The sequence below is a fragment of the Betta splendens genome, chromosome 9, assembly GCF_900634795.4.
Source record: "Betta splendens chromosome 9, fBetSpl5.4, whole genome shotgun sequence".
NCBI classification, from domain to species: domain Eukaryota; kingdom Metazoa; phylum Chordata; class Actinopteri; order Anabantiformes; family Osphronemidae; genus Betta; species Betta splendens.
This window is the reverse complement of record NC_040889.2, coordinates 2,746,401-2,767,561: the sequence shown is the minus strand read 5'-3', so window position 1 is coordinate 2,767,561 and position 21,161 is coordinate 2,746,401. Positions and strand designations below refer to the sequence as shown.

At 45.2% G+C, this 21,161-nt stretch overlaps 1 protein-coding gene and 1 pseudogene across 2 annotated transcripts; one reads left to right on the top strand and one right to left on the bottom strand.

The window, feature by feature from the left end:
* The first annotated feature begins 4,283 nt into the window (after positions 1–4,283).
* On the top strand, positions 4,284–7,989 carry LOC114862663 (NXPE family member 3-like; annotated as a pseudogene).
* Positions 7,990–15,490: 7,501 nt separating this feature from the next.
* On the bottom strand, positions 15,491–20,760 carry LOC114861377 (angiopoietin-related protein 5-like). 2 transcript variants are annotated; one of them, XM_029160505.3, is made up of 7 exons: positions 20,664–20,760; positions 20,454–20,521; positions 20,314–20,335; positions 20,109–20,200; positions 19,514–19,631; positions 18,943–19,128; positions 15,491–18,863 (listed from the first exon to the last, which is right to left on the bottom strand). In XM_029160505.3, the coding sequence occupies exons 2-7, from the start codon at positions 20,514–20,516 to the stop codon at positions 18,544–18,546; spliced, it is 801 nt and encodes a 266-aa protein (XP_029016338.1). In that variant the 5' UTR covers positions 20,517–20,521; positions 20,664–20,760; the 3' UTR covers positions 15,491–18,543. The 2 variants fall into 2 exon arrangements, with proteins under 2 accessions (XP_029016338.1, XP_029016339.1); XM_029160506.3 differs by having other exon boundaries at positions 20,454–20,537; positions 20,664–20,704.
* Positions 20,761–21,161: the final 401 nt, after the last annotated feature.

The window sequence follows — 21,161 nt, the reverse complement described above, 5'->3', positions numbered from 1 at the left end:
GAACTGCGGCTGGCGCGACCTCCTCCTGGAGGTGCGCAGGAACTGCGGCTGGCGCGACCTCCTCCTGGAGGTGCGCAGGAACTGCGGCTGGCGCGACCTCCTCCTGGAGGTGCGCAGGAACTGCGGCTGGCGCGACCTCCTCCTGGAGGTGCGCAGAAACTGCGGCTGGCGCGCCCTCCTCCTGGAGGTGCGCAGAAACTGCGGCTGGCGCGCCCTCCTCCTGGAGGTGCGCAGGAACTGCGGCTGGCGCGCCCTCCTCCTGGAGGTGCGCAGGAACTGCGGCTGGCGCGCCCTCCTCCTGGAGGTGCGCAGGAACTGCAACTGGCGCGACCTCCTCCTGGAGGTGCGCAGGAACTGCAACTGGCGCGACCTCCTCCTGGAGGTGCGCAGGAACTGCAACTGGCGCGACCTCCTCCTGGAGGTGCGCAGGAACTGCAACTGGCGCGACCTCCTCCTGGAGGTGCGCAGGAACTGCAACTGGCGCGACCTCCTCCTGGAGGTGCGCAGGAACTGCAACTGGCGCGACCTCCTCCTGGAGGTGCGCAGGAACTGCAACTGGCGCGACCTCCTCCTGGAGGTGCGCAGGAACTGCAACTGGCGCGACCTCCTCCTGGAGGTGCGCAGGAACTGCGGCTGGCGCGACCTCCTCCTGGAGGTGCGCAGGAACTGCGGCTGGCGCGACCTCCTCCTGGAGGTGCGCAGGAACTGCGGCTGGCGCGACCTCCTCCTGGAGGTGCGCAGGAACTGCGGCTGGCGCGACCTCCTCCTGGAGGTGCGCAGGAGCTGCGACTGGCGCGACCTCCTCCTGGAGGTGCGCAGGAGCTGCGACTGGCGCGACCTCCTCCTGGAGGTGCGCAGGAACTGCGGCTGGCGCGACCTCCTCCTGGAGGTGCGCAGGAACTGCGGCTGGCGCGACCTCCTCCTGGAGGTGCGCAGGAACTGCGGCTGGCGCGACCTCCTCCTGGAGGTGCGCAGGAACTGCGACTGGCGCGACCTCCTCCTGGAGGTGCGCAGGAGCTGCGACTGGCGCCGCCTCCTCCTGGGGGCCGGCGGGCGCTGCGGCTCCAAGGGTGACGGGGACTGGAACGACCGCTACAGGGCCGACAGGAACGGGGACTGGAACGACCGCTACAGGGCCGACAGGGACGGGGACTGGAACGACCGCTACAGGGCCGACAGGGACGGGGACTGGAACGACCGCTACAGGGCCGACGGGAACGGGATCAGAGACAGGGGTGACCTCTACTTGGCCTACGGGAACGACCTCTACTTGGCCTACGGGAACGCCCTCAACTTGGCCTACGGGAACGCCCTCAACTTGGCCTACGGGAACGCCCTCAACTTGGCCTACGGGAACGCCCTCAACTTGGCCTACGGGAACGCCCTCAACTTGGCCTACGGGAACGCCCTCAACTTGGCCGACAGGGACAGGAACTGGAACGACCTCAACTGGGCCGACAGGGACAGGAACTGGAACGACCTCAACTTGGCCGACAGGGACAGGAACTGGAACGACCTCAACTTGGCCGACAGGGACAGGAACTGGAACGACCTCAACTTGGCCGACAGGGACTGGAACTGGAACGACCTCAACTTGGCCGACAGGGACTGGAACGACCTCAACTTGGCCGACAGGGACTGGAACGACCTCAACATGGCCGACAGGGACTGGAACGACCTCAACATGGCCGACAGGGACTGGAACGACCTCAACATGGCCGACAGGGACTGGAACGACCTCAACATGGCCGACAGGGACTGGAACGACCTCAACATGGCCGACAGGGACTGGAACGACCTCAACATGGCCGACAGGGACTGGAACGACCTCAACATGGCCGACAGGGACTGGAACGACCTCAACATGGCCGACAGGGACTGGAACGGCCGCAACATGGCCGACAGGGACTGGAACGGCCGCAACATGGCCGACAGGGACTGGAACGGCCGCAACATGGCCGACAGGGACTGGAACAGCCTCAACATGGCCGACAGGGACTGGAACGGCCTCAACATGGCCGACAGGGACTGGAACGGCCTCAACATGGCCGACAGGGACTGGAACGGCCGCAACATGGCCGACAAGGACTGGAACGGCCGCAACATGGCCGACAGGAACAGGAACAGGGACTGGAACGGCGTCAACTCCGGAGCTGGCATGACAGCTTACAGCTGCCGAGCTCGACGGGGAAGACGTCGGGCCTGATTGGGTAGGACTAACAGTCGTCAGACGGACGGTGCTCTCTGACTGGGACAAGGACTGAGCGTGACTGGGCTGAACTGGGATCTGGACTGGGCTCGACTGGACTGGGGCCTGGAGACGACAGGGCTGCACCGGGGCATGGGCATGGCGAGGTTGAACTGACTGAGAGGTGGGGCATGAAGCGGCCGCTGGCTGCAGGCCAGGGAGTTGCAGGGCCTCACGCAGGACAGGCTCCCTCAGGACGAGAGCGGCTGCTTCCTTGAACAGTTGTTCTCTCGCGCCCTGATCGGCTGCCGAATCGGCGGTGTTCATGAGGTGGGCGAAGAGAAACGCAACTGGAGGAGAGCAGAGGAGGTGGACCCGTCGGGCGACGCTGTCTGGGATGCCTGTTATCAGAGGGACACAGTCAGTCAGAGAATCAAGGGGCTCCTCTGTCGGAGAAGGAGACGGCTCGGTCCCCATGACCGAGACCGCGGGACCCGGAATCCTGGAACCGCGCCGCCGCCGTCGTCGTCCGGAGCAGCTGCGACTGTCCGTCGTTTGAGGCGCTGGGAGCGGTGTGGACCGGACCTCTGTACCAGGACCCGCATGGTGAAACGGGACCGCGGCGTCTGGAGCTTGGGCTGGAGACTGGGGAAAACACGACTGAACTGGGGTCTGGGCAACACACGGCTGAACTGGGGTCTGGGCAACACACGGCTGAACTGGGGTCTGGGCAACACACGACTGAGCTGGGGTCTGGGCAACACACGACTGAGCTGGAGACTGAGCAGCGCGCGGCTGAACTGGAGACTGAGCAGCGCGCGGCTGAACTGGAGACTGAGCAGCGCGCGGCTGAACTGGAGACTGAGCAGCGCGCGGCTGAACTGGAGACTGAGCAGCGCGCGGCTGAACTGGAGACTGAGCAGCGCGCGGCTGAACTGGAGACTGAGCAGCGCGCGGCTGAACTGGAGGCTGAGCAGCGCGCGGCTGAACTGGAGGCTGAGCAGCGCGCGGCTGAACTGGAGGCTGAGCAGCGCGCGGCTGAACTGGAGGCTGAGCAGCGCGCGGCTGAACTGGAGGCTGAGCAGCGCGCGGCTGAACTGGAGGCTGAGCAGCGCGCGGCTGAACTGGAGACTGAGCAGCGCGCGGCTGAACTGGAGACTGAGCAGCGCGCGGCTGAACCGGAGACTGAGCAGCGCGCGGCTGAACCGGAGACTGAGCAGCGCGCGGCTGAACTGGAGACTGAGCAGCGCGCGGCTGAACTGGAGACTGAGCAGCGCGCGGCTGAACTGGAGACTGAGAACCGCGTGAGAGCAGGAAATCCTCCCAGGGGAACAACCATGGAGCTGGGCAGGTTGGTGCAGGCACGACGATCCGACGAGGCGGAGAGGAGGAAACCGAAACCATACTTCCGCGGGAGAGTTATATTTGCCGTAAAAAACAAGGAAAAACAGTCACTGACCTGACCGGAGGCTAAGTGCTGGCTGGGTCCAAGTTTGGCCAGATTGTTCTGTCAGGGACTCGGGCAGATGGCGGACCCACATGCACAGCACGGAGACGATATTATAATCAACAAAAGGTTTATTCCTCAAGGCACGGTCAGACGGTCCAGGTCAACACAAAAAGGCTCGGCAAAAGTACAGGCAGGGAACAGGCAAAAACTCACGGTAAGTAGATAATCCAGGATCGGGCAGGATACACGATGCGAACAGGAACAAAACACGAGAAACACGAACACTCAGGGAACACAGGAAACTAGGGACGCTCAACTCATTCTCAACTCATTCTCAACTCAACAATCTGGCAAATGACTACGGGAACAGGAGGTGACTAAATACACAGGTGGGTGATTAACTGATTCAGTGCAGGTGAGGATAACGATCAGGTGGAGCAGGAAACAGCTGTGACAAAAACCCGGAAGTAAAACTAAAGCAGGAACAGAAACCAGGAGACTATCAAAATAAAACAGGACGTAGTGTTACACAGGACATGGCGTGAAATATGACAAGCAGGACATGACGTGAAACAGGGAACAACTAGTAACAAAGACACAGATCATGACACCCTGTGCTCACGCAATGTGGACTTATCTCTACCACAAGCGCACATCAACATGAGAAACATGCAAAATGTTCTTAGTTGTTAGTTGTTTTAAAAATCAATTAAATATTTAATACAACATTATTCAACACCATCTCTTAGTTTTAGAATAGATCTACGATGAGTCAGAGCGTCTGTCGCTTCCAACCACTGTCCCCTGAAGACACCCTGGAAATCCAGCTCCTGTTGGATTCCACTGCTTGGCTTGAAGGCCGCCCGTTGTCTGTTCCCGTCTTAGTTGAAAAAAACAGGAGTGCTGCTAAAAGCACCTTCACAATACTCCAAGGCACGGGGCGAGGAGAGTGGCAGGTAGGGGATCCACTGAAAGTTCTGATCACAATGTACAACCTCTGGGGCTGTCCGAAAAAACTCTGGAGGAGACTTCATTATCACCCGGCTGCACAGGCACTTGGTACAGGTGTGGCTGGACAGGTGGTGGATCATCTCGATGGCAGCTATTCTGCTATGTTTTATTTACTTTGGGAAGGAATCATGCAGGTTAAGGTGACTAAGCTACATTTAGTCCATGGAATATTCATTTCTAATATTTCGCTTTTCATACTTCACTACCATTACTTAACATTACTTGTATATTAAGTTATTATTATTTATTTAATAATAATTTATATTAATACAATTGTACAACTTTCCTTTAGGTGAAACTGGTTCATTCCAGTGAGGCGATTGCAGTGCTCCACAACCTGACCAGCAAGCAGCCAGAGTAAATCCTGTTTGTTCGAGCTACCGCTCTGAGATGACCACATGTAATGTCTGCTTGAACCCAACTCAGTCACTATGTAACTACACTGACCTCCATACAGGTGACCCTTGGTTTTGTTACAAACCAGAGAAGCTGAGCTGCATTGCTAGGATCAACCACTCCAAGGGAGGGTACAAAGAAACCCTTAAGGACTGGGAGAAAAAGCTTTTTCAAAGGTAAGACAGGATTTCACTTAACCATCTGTGTCCATTCATGCATACTACAAAAAAAGATTGTGTACTCTAGGTTTAATGTTTATGTACTTATCTATTTGTGCGATTCTAGATTTAGCAAACAAACATATATTTAAATGAACTTTATTTGTGTACTTTTACTTGTAATTGGTAGAAGTAAAAGTAATTTGGATGTCAGCAGCAGAGGGAAACACACATTAATCTGTCAACTTTGTCAACTAGACAACTTTGGTGTGAAAATTTGCAGTTAAATGTTTTTAATCCTCAGACAGGAATTCGGAACTGCAATCTTGTGTAAAAATACATCCTCTATTGCGTGAAATTATCTCTAATTACCAGTTATATGTAAAAAATATGTAAAAGACCTCCCATGGTCAGGGCGCATGGATACAACTTTAATAGGAGAACACAGAATTGGACCTTGATGTGTCAATAAAGTGTGTGTAAGTTTTCATGCCAAAAAGCCCTGTTGTTTTGTCACTGCCCGTCTCGAAGTGTGTATTTCCAGCCCCCTGGTGGAAAACATTAAATTGATTGCCACACCTCTTAGCGGAAGCACGTACAGTATGACATCATTTGGGTCTCAGGTCACAGCATCCAGTTGGTTGTTTTTATTTTGTTTGAAGCTAGCGCCTACTTGACATGCTAAAGACTACAGGATGGCAGTTGGTTCTGTGAGGGTTGTACGAGAATCGTAAAATGTGGAACTACATTTGGTCAGCTCTGTGTCTTCTCAGAATAGGCTCTGGCCATGCAGCTACCTCTATTGACAGCTTTTCTAACTGTGTGCCTGGGGTACTAACCGGGTTAGCTAGCTACTGTAGCGAGCTGATGCAGCACTCTAGTCATGCTCCCCCTTTACTGGCGGGCCCTTCAGCTTTGTTGGCTTCTGCTGGTTTTGTGGTCCACAGGGTCTGCCTTCTGCAGCTCGCTCTGGCATGGCGTCATTGCAGTGTGGGCCGTGTCCATGCTGACTGCCTGGCATTTTCTTGGCCTGTGCCGAGAGCATGTGCCTCTGGTTTGGCAGGCACTGGTCTCTGGACTTGTTGGCCCCTGCCATTGTCAGGCCAGTATTCATGGCAACTGCCTTTGGTCACCTCGTGTGGGTGTGGTGTAATCTCTCTGAGTACTGTGAGTAGGCCTGTGAGAACCATCTCTGTGTTGACTGCCTGGCGCTGCTTTTGGCCTGTGTTTGTAACATGTGTCCCTGGATCGGCGGGTGCAGGCTGCCTCTCTTTGGTCAGTCTGCATTACTATACCAACAGTGCTCTGGTCATGTTTTTCCTGCATGCTGTTGCTCGGGCTCTCCGAGCTGCTTATGTTGGGTGGTGGTGGCGCCAGTGCGTTGCTGTCAGAGACAGTTTTGGACGTCTGTGTACACTTGTGTGTGACTGTTGTCACCTGATATTGGGTTTGGGTTGCCTGGTCTCCTTGTGGTGTGACTTAAAAAGTTCCTGTACATATGTAATATGTAACTGGAGAAGAAAGATCTCTTGGCTCAGAGAACTGGGGTTAGATCTGTAACCCTGACTGTTACCTTTTGAATGAAAACAGTACACCACTAACAAATATTTCATTTTATTTTTTGTGAGTGATGTCATAAAAGGTGCTTCAGTAGCATCCAGTGTCACTGTGCTGCCTAGAAAGTCAGGAAAAGAACCATTTTTCTAAAACTAATGACTAATTAAGAATTTTGGCTATGAGTGCCTGAAGAACAAGGTGGTCCACCTGTACGGAGACTCCACCATCAGGCAATAGTTCGCACACCTCATCGCAGCAATGCCAGGTACTGGATCCGACTCAGTTCTTTGTGTTTGTTGACTCCGAGACTTGAAATGCGTTTAGATCTCAAGAATTTTAACCTGCACAACTCTAAGCATAATGGACCGTTCATGGCCTTCGACTTTGCAAACAACATCATGGTAACGTACCGTTGCCACGGCCCTCCTCTGCGTTTTATGGACGTTCCGACCGGTGACCTGCGCTACATTGCTAATGAACTGGATGGCCTTAAAGGAGGCTTCGGTACCATTGTAGTCCTTAGCATCTGGTCCCACTTCAACACTTTCCCCATTGAACTCTATATTCAGCAGCTGCGGGGAATTCGCAAGGCTGTGCTGCGCCTGCTGGACCGATCCCCAGGCACACTGGTCATTGTCCGCACCACAAACCTCAAGGCGCTGACGCTCTTTGAGATGCTGACGAACAGCGATTGGTACTCACTGCAGCGTGACAAGGTGCTGAGGGCTATGTTTAGGGGACTTAAAGTGCACCTGGTGGATGCCTGGGAGATGAGCCTGGCCCACCATTTACCTCACAGCCTCCACCCATGGCCCCCCATTATAAAAAACATGATCAACGTCCTCCTGTCACATATGCCCTCCAAAAAGTGGCTAGATGTGATTGTGGCCGAAATCAAATGCACCTGCTGTGTTTACAAGTTCCTCTCTCTGTGTTTTCTTCAGTGAATCTGACTCAGAATCAGATTAAGAAAGAGCTTTATTGCCAGGTCCTGTAGAGTGCACTTTACAGAACTAGGAACTTGTCTTTGGTGTTGGCACACCTAGACAGTCGTCTATGGCGCCACGTCCCATCTGACAGTGGAAGCAAGTTGCAGTACAAAAGAACACAATCCAAAAACACATGGACACACACAGTGGCACACAGTACAAGTAAAAACCTTGCTGGAATATTTTCTTGGATACATCAGGACAGTTAGATAAGGACAGAGAGCAGATGGTGAGACTGTAAAGTGGGGTGGGGTGGGGGGGTGGGGGGGTATCTGCATCAGTACAGTGAAGTGTTGTTTATAGATGTATGACAGAGGCCAACCAAGATGTTTACAAGCCAGTCCAACAGTCCTCACAGCTGGTGGGCTAGATTGGACCTAGGGAAAGAGTAATACAAAGCCAGCCTTTAACAACCAAAGAGCCATTTGGACCCGGCTTACACGGAAAAGAAAACACTGGGAGCCGTGGGGGTGGTGGGGTAGAAACACACTCTGAGGACAAACAAGAGAAGGCACAGGCATAGATGCAGGGAAACACACCTGAGGACGCAAGAGGGACACGAGGAGAGGAACCAAATGGAGCAACGCAGCAAGGAACAGGAACACAGCAGAGATGACACGTTTGGTTGTATTCTGGCGGAGCTGTGGTATCAACAAATCCATAGTCTACATATTGAACAGAAGGTGACATTAACACTTGTTTTACGACATTGATTACTGGTGAGACACTCTGCCCTAACCGTCCCCCAAGGAGAACAGGAAAGACTTTCTACTACAACAGGACTGTTGCTTAAAACAACAACACACATATGGTTCCAGAACTCTTAAGTGCAACATCAAAAGACCATGGATGCTCTAGGTTTGAGACTTTTTAAAATCTTAATGGAATCCCCCTCTTTATTATCCGTAGCCAGACTCCTAGACTGTCACATAACTCCTCTACCAAAACCTGGAATGCAGACTAATAAAATGGGAAAAACTTTCAGTTGGACCCAAGGTTCTGAATTGGACACACCAGAACCTACAGGTATCATGAAACTGACACCATGTTGGTTAGTGGACAATATGGTTCCTGTGATGTGACTTTGATGTCATGTGACTTTGAATTCTGTATGATGAGTTTTCATGAAGTTATATGTTTCCAGATTCACCACATTCCTTGTTGTATTGCTTATAAAGTTGTTGTGTTTTTCTATTTATTCTGTACGCCATGCATATATATTTATGTCCTCAGGTAAAAATCCATAGACATAGTAATCAAATCAAAATGTAGGAAGTATGTGAATAATTCCTGAATTTGATGAAAGATAGCTGAATGTATCTGTGGTGGAAATTTCCCATAAAGACGCAGATGTAAGAGTTGTCTTTTTTGAGTGTGTGTATGTGTGTGGAGATGTTTACATTCTCACACTTGCATCACTGGTGTCTGACTGTCAGAGAGGAAGGAGCGCTTAGTCTCAACAGACAGAGAGACACAACTCCCCAGCCTTGGGTTTGGGAGCTAGAGTCCAGAGTCAGTCCAGAAATCAGGCAGAGACAACCATTGAACAATCTAGGTGAAATGTCAAATACATAAAACAGAAGTAAGACAAAACACAAGATATTAATTGCAGAATATAAGTCATAAATCATATAATCAGATAAGATGTTTCACACATGACTAGCGAACGACCTGTTGCGGACAGGTTTCAGACTAGGAATTCCTGCATCAGAGTAAGGCTCCTTAGCCACTCAACCACAATAGTTGCTTAAAGCACTGCTCAGAGGAGCAGTATACATAATAATGGAAAAGCTAAAACTTTCTAAAATTTCTTCATCTATGATGATGATAGATTACTAATATAGTAATACCTTAAGCATATAACTCAATGTATCTAGGAAATACATATATTTATGTTATAATGTAATTGCATAAACATGACTCATACAAGTATTGAACCCAGATCTCCTAATACAGAGTCAAGAATTTAGGCCATTGAGCTACAAGATATAATAGCTGAAAGACAACGTAGCTAAAGAGCTTCCTCCAGATGGAAAGAAATTCTTAATTTTAACACATTTATTTTATTAAACGTAGACTTGAATGTTGCAACAGTCTCAAAGGCGTCAACCTAAAAACAAATGTAAATATTTTAATACAGAACAGAATAGATTACTCAAACAAGTTCTACCTTTAATTAGCTTGTCCATATCAAATCAAATCAACCAATCTTTACTTTTAGGCTATGTACCACAGGCTTTTAATGTGGCTGTAGTCAAACCTTTATTTATTTCTAAGATTCTTGAAAAATTTGTGGCTAAACAATTATCTGACCACCTGAGTGGGAATAACCTGTGCAAAGATTTTCAGTCAGGATTTAGAAAACATCATAGCACAGAAACAGCTCTGGTGTAGCAATCCACGTCTGGACTGAGGTAACCTGACCTACATGTGAACTTAACTCCCTCATTGAAGAGCCTCTACATCCTTTCCAGTCCCCAGAGATAAGGGACCCTGAATTTTTCTCCACCACAGGAGACTGGTTTCCATCAGGCACCAATTGGCGCCAACATCTTAAATGTCCATATCAAAGAACCATGAGTCCACTTTGTTGATCTACCTTTAAATCTCACAGGATTCCACCTCTGCTTATCATTCCAAAAGGACAGGCTGTCACATTTATCACTGAGAAGCTGCCTCTCCCAGAACTGGGACCACCAGCCATAAAATGTGGAATGTGCTCATTAAGAGAACTAGAGACTTCATTTGAACACACGTTCTGGTTCCGATGCACCAGAACTTGCAACTTCCATGAAACAGATGCCATTGTATTCTGTGGACAAAATGTTTTAATTTGATGTTAGATTGGTTTCTGTGTGATGTTTAATGCCTGATCTACAGATTTGCCAGAAAATTCGTAAAGTTACAAAGGGACTTCAACTTATCACGATGCTTTCCTTTGTGTGAAGACACAAAGTTGAAATACAGATACTCACCTTCTTTACTTCTTTAAATCTGTGCAACATAGACTATGTCCACCAGCTACAATTAGGTATCCTCATTATTGTATTACATTTTTAAGTGTTACAATTGTTTAATTAGTAATGTCTAGATTAGGTCATTCATAATTTCATTTTGCTTGCATATATTATTCGTGTATGTTTCAGTGTTTACTGGCTGTTACATAAGACAAGACCAGTCATTATGAATAACATTTCATTTGTTACAGCGTTGTAAGGGACCACGTATAAGACCTTAATGTTCTATGCATTTAATATTGCTGTTTAACCATTCTGACTTCTCTGCTTATTTGAGTGTCAAAGTGATCATTACATGTTTATTGTGTTATGGTGTGATGGAACTTTGAGCTTGATGAAAAGAGGAAAGCTTAGTTATTGTCACGGAACGGCAGAGAGAGGACCCAAATGCACAGTGCTGACGCCGTAGACAGATGAAAGTAAAAGGGCTTTAATACAGAAATCGTAGTCACAGTCCAGGTCATGCACGGATAAACAAACGGATTGAAGTACAGGAGGGGCAGGCGTGATCGGTTCCAATAGCGTTCGTGGGTCAAAACCAGAGGACTCAGATTTCCAGGTTTGAATCGACAGACTAAGTCGTGACTAAGGCAGTTCCAGTAACAGGCAGAGTTTAGCAACAGAGAGAACAGGTTTACAGGACAGGTGTGGTGCCAAAAAGTGACTGTCTGCTAGAAATTGATTTCCATACGCGGGAGCGCGCACCGCCTCGTTAAGGCGTTTAGCTTGGTTTGTGTAGGACTAAAGCTGCTTATTTCGGTTTCAAACGGCCATAACTTGTAAATATGATCCGCTACACGTTTTCTATTGGACGTAGTAACGCCACGTCTTTTATATTTCGTGTAAACGACGGAAATAATCATCGTAATTCTCTTTACAGCGATCGTAGATCGTGACTGTTTAACTCTTAAGACATGACGCTAGGACTCAGATCTACGACCCAATATTGCTGCAACATGTTTGTTCTTCACATTTTGACTCTGATTGAAACTGTACGAGTGACCACCGAGTTGTTTCACCACTTTTAACTTCCTGTATGGGACCAGTTAAACCAGTAAGATGCTTTCATGTTGCCAAAACGTGATTATTAGAGCCAAATCTTTTGTTCAGAAGCTTAATTATGTCTTATTTTAAATACACTGAGCTCTGCTTTGTTATATTTACAGATGTAATACACCAAGACCAGTAAAACCAGTAGCATGCTGGTTTTATGTTGCCACAAAGTGAATAAAGCCAATATCTGTTTACTGAAAGCTTCTTTCTCAAGTTCATGGAGCTCTGCTGGATTATAATAGATTTCATGAACATCCAGTACATCTTATCACTTTCCACACCTGTCTGAGACCAGTTAAACCAGTAAGATGCTGTGTTCACGTTGCCAAAATGTGATTACGCCAATATTTTTTAATAAGAAGCCTATTTCTTCCTCATTTTAACTTCATCAATCTCTTCTTGGTTATATTAACAGATTTAATAAACATCCAGTTCACTTGACCACTGTCTGTACCTCTGAGACCAGTACAACCAGTAAGAAGCTGTTTCCACGTTGCCAAAAAGTGATTCATGTAAATATATTTTGACAAGAATCCTATTTCTGCCTCATTTTAAGCCAGTTGAGCTCTCCTTGTTAATATTAGACAGATTTAAGTTAACTTGACCTCCATCTGTACCTGTCTGAGGCCAGTAGAACCAGTAAGATGCTGTCTTCACATTGCCAAAAAGGGATTCAAGCCTCTCTGTTTTGATGAGACACTTATTTCTGCCTCATTTTAACTTTAGATGTGTTGTGTTTACTGGATCAAACTTAAGATTTAGTTAACATCCAGTCCATCTGATCACTTCTTGTACCAGTCTGAAATCAGTAGACCCAAGTAAAAGCTTATTATCATGTTGCCAAAAAGTGATTCTACCTCACAGGTGCAGACTGTGGTCAACTGAACTTAAATCTGTTAATATAATCAAAAAGAGCTCTGTGGACTTAAACTGACATAGAAATAAGCTTCTTGTCAAAATATATTGGCATAAATCGCTTTTTGGCAACATGGAAACAGCATTTTACTGGTTGAACTGGTCTCAGAGAGGTACAGACAGTGGTCAAGTGAACTGGATGTTTCTTAAATCTATTAACATAACCAAGAAGAGATTGATGAAGTTAAAAGAAGAAATAGGCTTCTTATTAAAATATATTGGCTGTGATCACTTTTTGGCAACATGAACACAGCATCTTACTGGTTGTACTGGTCTCTGACAGGTACAGATAGTGGTCAAGTGAGCTGGATATTCATTAAACCTGCCATTTTAACTTAATGAAGTTAAAATAAAGAAGAAATAAGCTTCTTTTCAAAAGATACTGGTTGTAATCACTTTTTGGCAACGTGGAACCAGCATTTTACTGGTCATACTGGCCTCAGACAGGTACAGACGGTGTTCAAGTGAGCTGGATGCTCATTAAATGTCTTAAAATTAACAAGGGGAGCTCTATTGACTTAAAATGACACAGAAATAAGCTTCTTGTCAAAAGATATTGGCATGAATCACTTTTTGGCAACGTGGAAACAGCTTCTTACTGGTTGTACTGGTCTCAGAGAGGTACAGACAGTGGTCAAGTGAACTGGATGTTTATTAAATCTGTTAATATAACCAAGAAGAGATTGATGAAGTTAAAATGAGGAAGAAATAGGCTTCTTATTAAAAAATATTGGCTGTAATCACATTTTGGCAACGTGAACACAGCATCTTACTGGTTTAACTGGTCTCAGACAGGTGATAGACATAATTAAGCTTCTGACCAAAAGCTTTGGCTCTAATAATCACATTTTGGCAACATGAAAGCATCTTACTGGTTTAACTGGTCCCATACAGGAAATTAAAAGTGGTGAAACAACTCGGTGGTCACTCGTACAGTTCTAATCAGAGTCAAAATGTGAAGAACAAACATGTTGCAGCAATATTGGGTCGTAGATCTGAGTCCTAGCGTCATGTCTTAAGAGTTAAACAGTCACGATCGACGATCGCTGTAAAGAAAATTACGATGATTTTTTTCCGTCGTTTACACAAAATCTAAAAGACGTGGCGTTACTACGTCGACTAGAAAACGTGTAGCGGATCATATTTACAAGTTATGGCCGTTTGAAACCGAAATAAGCAGCTTTAGTCCTACACAAACCAAGCTAAACGCCTTAACGAGGCGGTGCGCGCTCCCGCGTGCGGAAATCAATTTCTGGCAGACAGTCACTTTTTGGCACCACACCTGTCAGGATCAGACAAGAAGCGGTCGTCAGGAACACGGAAACAGGTCGGCAACGGGATGAGCTGAACGAGCGAAATGCTGGAACGCGGAGTCATGGATTCACTAACGATGATCCGGCAACTGGCTATGGTAAGTACTGGTGTTTAAATACAGAAGAGTGATTAGCTAAATTACTAACAGGTGTGCGTGGTGAACCGGGAGTGACAGGAAACAGCTGTGATCTGGGGAACACAGGAAGTCCATCAAAATAAAAGACCGGAACGAGAACATGACAACATGGATAAAACTCAGACCTTTCAACATAAGACTGGAAACAAAACCAAAACCTGACAGTTATCCCAGATTTAGGAGCAATTCAAATCCAATAGTTTGATACTTGATCTAAAGAGGTGGAACTTTCACCACTGGTTGAACTAAATTCTCCGCCCTGCAGTGACCACTGCCCCAGGGGTATATAAACCAGTGACACCCTAGTGAAATCGGATTTCCCTCTACCTTCAAACTTCTTTCACCTTTTCTTTTGCGTCGCATTACTTTTCTCTAATTTAGATAGAATAGAAAGTCATCAAGAAACTCTGCCAAACTGAAACTATTACAACCAGTCCTTAATTGACTCGCTAATTATGATCGAACTAATTAAATTAGATTCCAGCCCGTTTCCTTTTTGGGCTAGTTTAAGCAGCGCTGACGCTTTGAAACACCTTGGACAGTCCAGCCTGGCTGACTGTTACTTCGCTGAACCCGAGCCGTCATCACTGCGGGCGACGATTCCTGGCCCAGAGGCCGTGGCACCTGGACCAGAGAGGGCACGCCTGCTCCACCAAGCCGGTAACGGGAGACGCTGCACAGCGGCCGACAGCTCGATCAAAGCCATCACACACTCAGGTCTTGACCATTCTTTGTGTTTTCACTCATTGACTCATTCACTGTTCATCATCTCATTCTGACTGTTTTCTCATTTTCTGTTCTGTTTATTTGAGTATTCCATATTATGTTATTCATATATCCAGTAGTGTTAGATTAATAAAACGTTAGAAGGAATCTGGTTTTGTGTGCATTGTTCTTCAGATTTAAGCAGAGGTCCCTGAACCGCGACAAGAATTCACGGCATAAGAGACTGATTTGGTTTTATCACAAGAAAGTTGTTATTGTTGTCCATAACTGGTAACTCATTGAAATGACATCTGGCGTTGACTAGATTGATACAAGCGTGGTTTCAGCTTTAAAACAAACCTGGTGCCCCAACTTTGAGGTATATTAATGTTTCTGCATTAATATCAAACTATTAATAATTTGAATCTGCTACACTGGTTAGAGTCAATAATGATCTTCTCTTAGCTTCAGACACTGGTCTAGTTTCTGTCCTTGTCCTATTAGATCTTAGTGCTGCGTTTAATACAATCATAACATTCTAATACAGTGTCAGGTTGCGGCAGAGAGCGGACCCACATGCACAGTGCAAGGACACAAGGTAGATGGTGAAAAAGCAAGGTTTTAATCCAGTAATCGATAATAAAAGACAGTCCGGGTCATACACAGCCAGGCTCAGGTTTAGGTACAAAAACAGCAGGCATAATCAGGTCCATAGACGGGCAAGGTTCAACAACGGATTAAACACGGCTACGGTGCCAGCCAGGGTTAAGCAGGAGTCGGTGGTCAGGAGTATGGAACACGATCAAAACGAGGTGAGCTGAGATGAGAAAATGCTGGAAGGTGATGACTTGCATGCGACGATCTGGCAACTGGCTTGGGTGAATACTGGTGCTTAAATACTTGTGGGGTGATGACTAATCTGAAACAGGTGTGTGTAATGAGACCGGGACGTGAAGCGGGAACTAACAAGATGAAAACAAAAACCGGAAGTACTAGAAACTAAAACAGGAAACTGGAACCAAAACATGACAGTTAAGTGAAAACAGAGAGTCCTTCAGAATAACACAAAAAACAAAAACCCAGATCGTGACACAGAGACTGGAGCATAGAATCGGAATTAAAGGAAAAGCACTGGGATGGTTTAAATCCTATTTGTTGAACAGATTCCAGTCATGTTAATGACAAATTCTCCACATGCACAAGGATTAGCTATGGAGTAGGGTTCTGTGCTTGGTCCAGTTCTGTTCAGCCTATACATGTCTCCTCTAGGTGAGATTATTAAGAAGCATTCTATTAACTTTCATTGTTATGCAGATGGTACTTAGTTATTTATGTCTTTGGAACCAAATAAAACAGATCAACTAGTCAAAATTCAAAGTTGTTAAAAGACATCAAATCTTGGATGTCCCCAAACGTCCTTCAACTAAATTCACATACAACTGAAATTCTTATCGTTTTGCCTAAAAATCAGAGGGAGACATTATTGAGTCAGATAACCACCCTGATTAGCATAACATTATCTTCAGATTCTCTACTATTCTACTACTAGAAACCTTGGTGTCATCTTTGACCATCTTTGACCTCTTTTACATCATACATTAAACAATCTCCAGAACCGCCTACTTTCATCTTAAAAATATAACTAAAATCAGAAGCATCCTCTCTCAGAGCGATGCAGAGAAACAGAATAAGGCATTTGTTACCTTTAGGCTGGACTACTGTAACTGCTTACTCATAGGATGTCCTAACAGCTCCTTAAAAAGCCAATAGATTATTCAAAATGCTGCAGTCAGAGTTCTGACAGAACTTAGAAAGAGAGATCCTACATTAGCTTCTCTGCACTGGCTACTGGCTATAGAATTTAATATTATCCTACTCAGCTACAAAGTACTTAATTATAAAGCTCCTTCTTATCTTACAGTTTTTCTTAGTCACTTTAGTACAGTTCTAAGATCAGAATTGAAGTTTGCAAATATGTGTGTGCATTTCTCAAAACAATTTGTACAAACAGCAAAACACTGGATTTCTTGTAAAAGCCTGTAAATTGTTCAAAATCTTTAGTTCATCTCTCGAAACTAAGTTTTTATGTCATTGAACGTGTCAGTGGCGTCAGAATATTAAGTCCTTGTGTCATTGTCTACGAACAGGACAGTCAAATTACTTAGTCATGTTGTCAATATAACGGTGTACTTTGGAGGGAGGTTCTGACATAAACTATGGCTAAAGTTTCGATGAAAATTACTGTAAAATGTAAGTTACACCTTTTTGTTTGATTGCAAGAGACTGAACAATGGCACCCAGGAGGGTCATTTGTTTATGTGGCTGGTGATCATAAACTTTCCATCCTGATGCCTGATGGTGTTGGAGTGATGAAAACTCACATTGTCCCAAACTATCACATATTTTGGCAGGTGATCTCCACTCCGACCCCTCTCTTCTTCAGGGATGAGATCTCTGTAGAGAGTTTCTAGAAAGGTGATAAGATGCTGTATAAAGATGTTGTATGGACCAATTATGGGAATATGAGTAAGCACACCATTGTCAGACATAGAACATTGTGTTGTGCTCCAGCCATTCATATATACTTTCCAGTTGATGGTTAATGATATGCACCTTTGTTAGAGAAAGTCAAGTCACCTGAGAGCAATTTACCAAATCAGGACAGATTTAGAAAAAAACATATAATGGAGATGTATAGAAATATGTTTGTCACATTATGACAACTTGATCAACCATTTTGCAGTTATAGACTACGATGAACTACTGAACTACTGTACTAAAGCGACTGAGAAAAACTGTAATTCATACACCGAGCTCCTCTGTTTTTCTTTATCTCTTCTGTCCAATAACCTCCCATCATTGCTCCATGTTTAACTAACCTTGCCTCTTTCTCTCCAGTATAATATATGCTTCTCCCCTGCTCTCTCTTTCTCCTCCATTCTGTCCTCACCTACAGTGTACAGGTATCATTGGACTCAAAGTTTGGTGTCTGTGATGGGCAGCTGTGGATCCAACCATCCTGCCTGTGTCCAGTCCCTGGTCCAACCATCCTGCCTGTGCTCTGTTGTTGCTTGTTGTTGTTGCTGTGCTTTGCTCTCTCTCTATTCCCTCACCCCAACCGACCCATGCAGATGGCCACCCACATCCAGCCTGGTTCTGCTGGAGGTTTCTTCCTCGTAAAAGAGGGAGTTTTTCCTTTCCACTGTTGCTGTCAAATTAAAGGCTTGCTGTATGTGGGATCTGTTGGGTTTAGTTATGTATTTCAAAAAATTTCAAAGATATGAATCTGAAAAATAATAGTCAACGTCTCCTTAAAAAGCTAAATATTTTGATATTTAAATGGTTTCCGTAGCTTAAACTATGTGGGAGACATCACACATATTTTGGATCAGCTAAAAAAAAACATTAAATAAACCATAAATCAAGAAGAGTATATATATTTTATAAATACTCCTCTTGTCGAAGCAAAGCTGTCCATCACAATATGGCATTCAGCGTAAGATATGCTGCTTGTTAAACTGCTGGACAGAACAAAAAAAAAAAAAGCCAAAGGCAAAGCTATGAATGTTTACATGTTCTACTGAGTTTATATTTGTATTACACTGTATGTTAAGCTCTTACATTTAATTTTTTTAAATAAATTGCAACATGGGGTTAAACACAGGTGGACTTTTCCGGTACAGACTTGATCATCATTCTGGTGGCCTTGAAGGAATACGCCTCAGAAGACTTCCAGGTGCGCCAGTGAAGGCCTGACTCCCAACCGATGTGGCTTCCGCTGGGGTGCCACTCACCATTTAGCCCAGCGGAGCCACAGCGGCTGTACCACCAGCCACCTCCTTCGGAAGGGGCGCATTCGTTCTCCATAACGTCCCCGAAGATGCAGGGGGAGCAGCCGTCGTTGTCACGGTCGGCCGTGCTGAAGCCATGGCCGTTTTGATCGACGCCTGGATAGACCCCACGGATGGCGTCGCCTTTGGAAAAAGTGGGAAACTGGTTCTCTGTACAATCGGACCAAAAGAAAAGTCAAATCAACAACAAAGACCACATTACCTGCATTTCCTCTGTATGGGCCAACATTAAGTTTGTATGCGGCTTTCTCATTTCCCAGTCTGAAGTTCCTGTACTCAGCAAAAGCTGTGATGTCGCTGTGGTCCCACAGGTCAATCCTCATGGTCCACTTTTTAGTCTTGTCCTTGGTCAGGGAGAAAACCTTTCCCAGACCGAGCCAATGATCCTCTAAGGGAATTGGAAGGGCACAGAAAGAAATTCCCCTTTAAATACCATCTGATAAACAGTTTTTTCATGACCTGCCGAGACATAAGCTAAAAATTCAGGCTCAGTCTGAAATCAGATTATTGTAATTTGGGCCTCAAGTTGTAGATGATGTGTCTGTTTGCTCAGACAATGTTTTCCTCCAGGTATAATTTGGATCAGAGCTTGATGCATGTATTGCTCTAACTTAATTGGAAAGCTGCTGTACTGTAGCTTTTAGTGCTGGGCTCATTGTCTTGGTGAATTGCTACCTTTGTTTTTTTAGGGTTTAAGGGACTTTGGCAGTGTGTCACATTCTTTACAAAAAGCATTAAAATTGGCTGAATTTAAATTCCTACGCTTAACTTACGTGTCAAAGTTCCAAAACCACTTTTATATGCTGCCCAGTTCCTTTTGAAAGAAACTGCTCCTCCACTGCGCCTCTGGAACACCGTCCAGCCTCCATCTGCCCTCATCTCGCAGTACACCTGAGCAGGTATTGTTATTGTGGCATTGCATATTACTTGACTAAGTACAAGAAAAAAGCAATAACAATCATGATCATGTGTTATTTGGTGTCAATCCTAAAGCCAGGTGTCTCCCATACAACAACAAGTGCATCATCTACTGTGGGTTAAGTCAGTGGATGAGCAGTGTTCATACATTTATAATAACAGTGCAGGACTGTAGTCTGTATAACTGAAGCAACATGTTGTAATGTCTGTGACTAATATGGTGTAATACTGTGTGACTATGACACAACGCTAAAATTAGTTGTATTTCAGTTTAGAGCAATGGTGTGTTTCTTTTGTCATTTAACATTCTTATACAGTTAAATATCTCATGAGGTGCCTACACATCATGAGAAACCTCAGTGTGTTTTATCTTTTTTTTCATACTGCACATTCATGCAACAGACGTCCATTTTCTTCATCTCTGTCTACTTGTTTTGTACTCAACAATACCTTGAATGGTGTCTTCACTCCGACAGGCTGAATGACATAAAGCCCACTGGATGCTTGGGGTGAGAGAGCCTTAATCTGGGTGCAGTCTGTTCCTGATGATGGAAGAGAATAGCCGACATTAAGTGTAATTCACCTGCATTATCATTTGTATTATTTTTTTATGAAATAGTTCTTGTACTGTAAACAATGATAACATGCTTCATACCTCGAGGAGAAACTGCTTTCTGCTGTTGTGTACAAAAGAAACATTTTTTTACAAAAGTAATGAATTTAAATATAGATATTTTCTCTTACAATAAAGACAATAAATTAGATGTATTATTGTTTCATCTATTTATGTTTTACCTTAGCTTGTTTTGAGCAGGTCAGCACTAATGCCAAGAGGATTCCACAAAAGCCAGTCTTCATTTTGTCTCCAAAGCCAACAGACTTGTTAGTATATTAATAGATGATCATATGTGTCACAAACAAACCTGAAGCCTACAGCTTGTCTTCTGTGAGGTGACAAACTAATGGTCACAGTAAGTAAACCACTGTTCCTCTGCAAACACTTACCTGCTTGCTGGACGGCCCTTGGTTCTGCTCAAACTCCTCAGGAGACAGCACTGACTGACTATTGTACCACACCTTCCTTATGTTTATTATAGGTTGAATGCTGCAATTTCCTGTTAAGCCATGTAGAGTAACTTCCTGTATATTGCTGAAAGAAAAACAGCTATTTCTTTATACTTAAAAACAAAATTTCCTTTTGCATGATTTTTGTAATTGTATGGCTTACCTTTTTTACCCTCTATGGCTGGGTGTTGCCTTCAGAATTCTTTCTTCTAACTGAATTTGTTGGGGACCATACTTTTCTGTTTGTTGCCTCAGGACTATATTGCACAGTCAGACCACTCTTGTTTTGTTTGATTCAACAATAGCATGCACATGGCTGGAAATTTGCAATTTAGTAGAATTACATTACAAGTAGTAAGATAAGATAAGGATGCCTTTAAAAGATCACAGCAATAATAATAATAATAATAATAATAATAATAATAATAATAATAATAA